We start from the raw sequence: 1,848 nt of genomic DNA on the forward strand, positions 1-1,848 counted from the left end.
GGTCCTTGCCAAAGTGCCCCAGCCCCTGTAAAACACTTTTGCTTAGAGCATTCTGCGTCCTTCTCTTCACCTGGTTAACCCCTACTTATCTTACAGTTCTCCGTGTAGCTGTCTTTCTCCCCAAAATACTTTCCCTGACCCCCCTCAGCCCTCAAAAAGTCTCGCATGGGTAACGAGTCTTATGAGCCACTCCACCATCTCTGGTTTACTCCTCACATCTGGCTTTCTCACCTATGGGTCTAGGAGCCTCATGAGGCCATGAGCTGTGCCTTCTTTATCAACCCTAGCCCTGCACCTTGCACGGGCTCCAACACACCCGGGAAGAAACGTAACAAGTATTTAGGGAGCCACTAAACTCAGGTCTAGGGCTCTATTCCACAGCGTCTTGGCAATTCAAGGGAAGAGTGGAGGATGGGGCAACCGCTGGGAGGCTTTCTCTTTCCTAGATGCAGTCCTTGAGTCCCCTGGTTGGCTTTCCCCATGCAGACCCCTCATGATGGGGAAAACTCTACGGAGCGGAGCCGCCCCCTCTGCCTGGTCCGGGCCTGCCATCAGAGCTCGCGCATATCCCCGCCAGGAGCTTGGCCTGGCCGCCGGCGCCTCAGCATCCTGCTCAGGGCGGCAGTGATCTCGCTGTTGCGCAGGCTGTAGATGAGCGGGTACAGCAGCGGCGTGACGTTGGTGTAGACCAGCGCCAGGGTGCGGTCCAGGCGCGGGGAGTAGCTGGCCCTGGGCCGCACGTACATGAAGGTGGCGCAGCCGTAGTGCAGGAAGGTGACTGCCAGGTGCAAGGCGCAGGTGGAGGCGGCCTTGCCCCGGCCTTTGGGGCAGCGCAGGCGGCGCAGGGCGGCGGCGATGGCGCCGTAGGAGGCCAGGATGAGCACCGAGGGCAGCAGCAGCAGCACCAGGCAGGCGCCCAGCAGAGGCAACTCGTCCGCGTAGCTCCACGTGCAGGCCAGGTGCAGCAGGGCCGTGATGTCGCAGAAGAAGTGCAGCAGCAGGCAGGAGCCGCAGAAAGGCAGGTGGAAGATGGCCACCGTGAGCCCCACGGACACCGCCAGTCCCCCGAGGCAGCAGGCCAGAGCCAGTCGCGCGCACAGCCCGGGGGTCACCACGGCCGCGTAGCGCAGCGGGTGGCAGAGGGCCACGTAGCGGTCATAGGCCATGGCGGCCAGCAGGAAGCACTCGGCCCCGCCCAGAGCCATAAACATCTGCATCTGAAAGGCGCAGCTCAGGAAGGAGATAGGGCTGCCCCTGCGGTGGCCCGGCGTGCTCAGGTCGACCAGGGAGCGGGGAACCACCACCAGCGTGTAGCACAGCTCGATGGCTGACAGCTGGCACAGGAAGAGCAGCATGGGCTGCCGGCTGGGCATCGAGGCCACGGCCACCAGGATGAGCAGGTTCCCGCCCAGGGTGGCCAGGTGCACCCCCAGCAGCAAAAGGAAGAGCACGGGTCTCAGGTGTGGGAACTCGGAGAAGCCTTGAAGGAGAAAGCCGCAGGGCACGGTGGCATTGCCGGGGCTGTCCATGCACGAGCCCGCCCACAGGCACCTGTAGGAGAGAGGCACAGGAGGGGAGAGCTTGTCGGGTACGCATGCTCTGGCCCTGCGCGTGAAGGAGGAGGCGGGTGGAAGGTAGAGGCTGGACCAGGAATGGTGGCCGCAGAGAGGTCGCAACAGTTCATGGGTCCATTCCCAGCCCACCACCCCCAGTCCTCCTCACAAGGAAGTCTTACTGACTTGTTCAGAAAAAGAGTGCAGTTTTTGCTGCCTCCTGGACAAGAATTCCTATAGCTGCCTTCTCAACATGCTCTTTCAAAAGAAGCCTGGATTTTAGCTCATGTGCCTC

At 62.0% G+C, this 1,848-nt stretch overlaps 1 protein-coding gene across 1 annotated transcript; it reads right to left on the reverse strand.

Annotated features, from left to right (window-relative positions):
- Positions 1 to 491: 491 nt before the first annotated feature.
- Positions 492 to 1,623, reverse strand: LOC100605287 (olfactory receptor 10AC1). Its single transcript, XM_003278505.2, has one exon. The coding sequence runs from the start codon at positions 1,527 to 1,529 to the stop codon at positions 552 to 554; it is 978 nt and encodes a 325-aa protein (XP_003278553.2). The 5' UTR covers positions 1,530 to 1,623; the 3' UTR covers positions 492 to 551.
- Between the last annotated feature and the right edge of the window lie 225 nt (positions 1,624 to 1,848).

This window comes from Nomascus leucogenys, chromosome 13, assembly GCF_006542625.1.
Source record: "Nomascus leucogenys isolate Asia chromosome 13, Asia_NLE_v1, whole genome shotgun sequence".
Taxonomy (NCBI): domain Eukaryota; kingdom Metazoa; phylum Chordata; class Mammalia; order Primates; family Hylobatidae; genus Nomascus; species Nomascus leucogenys.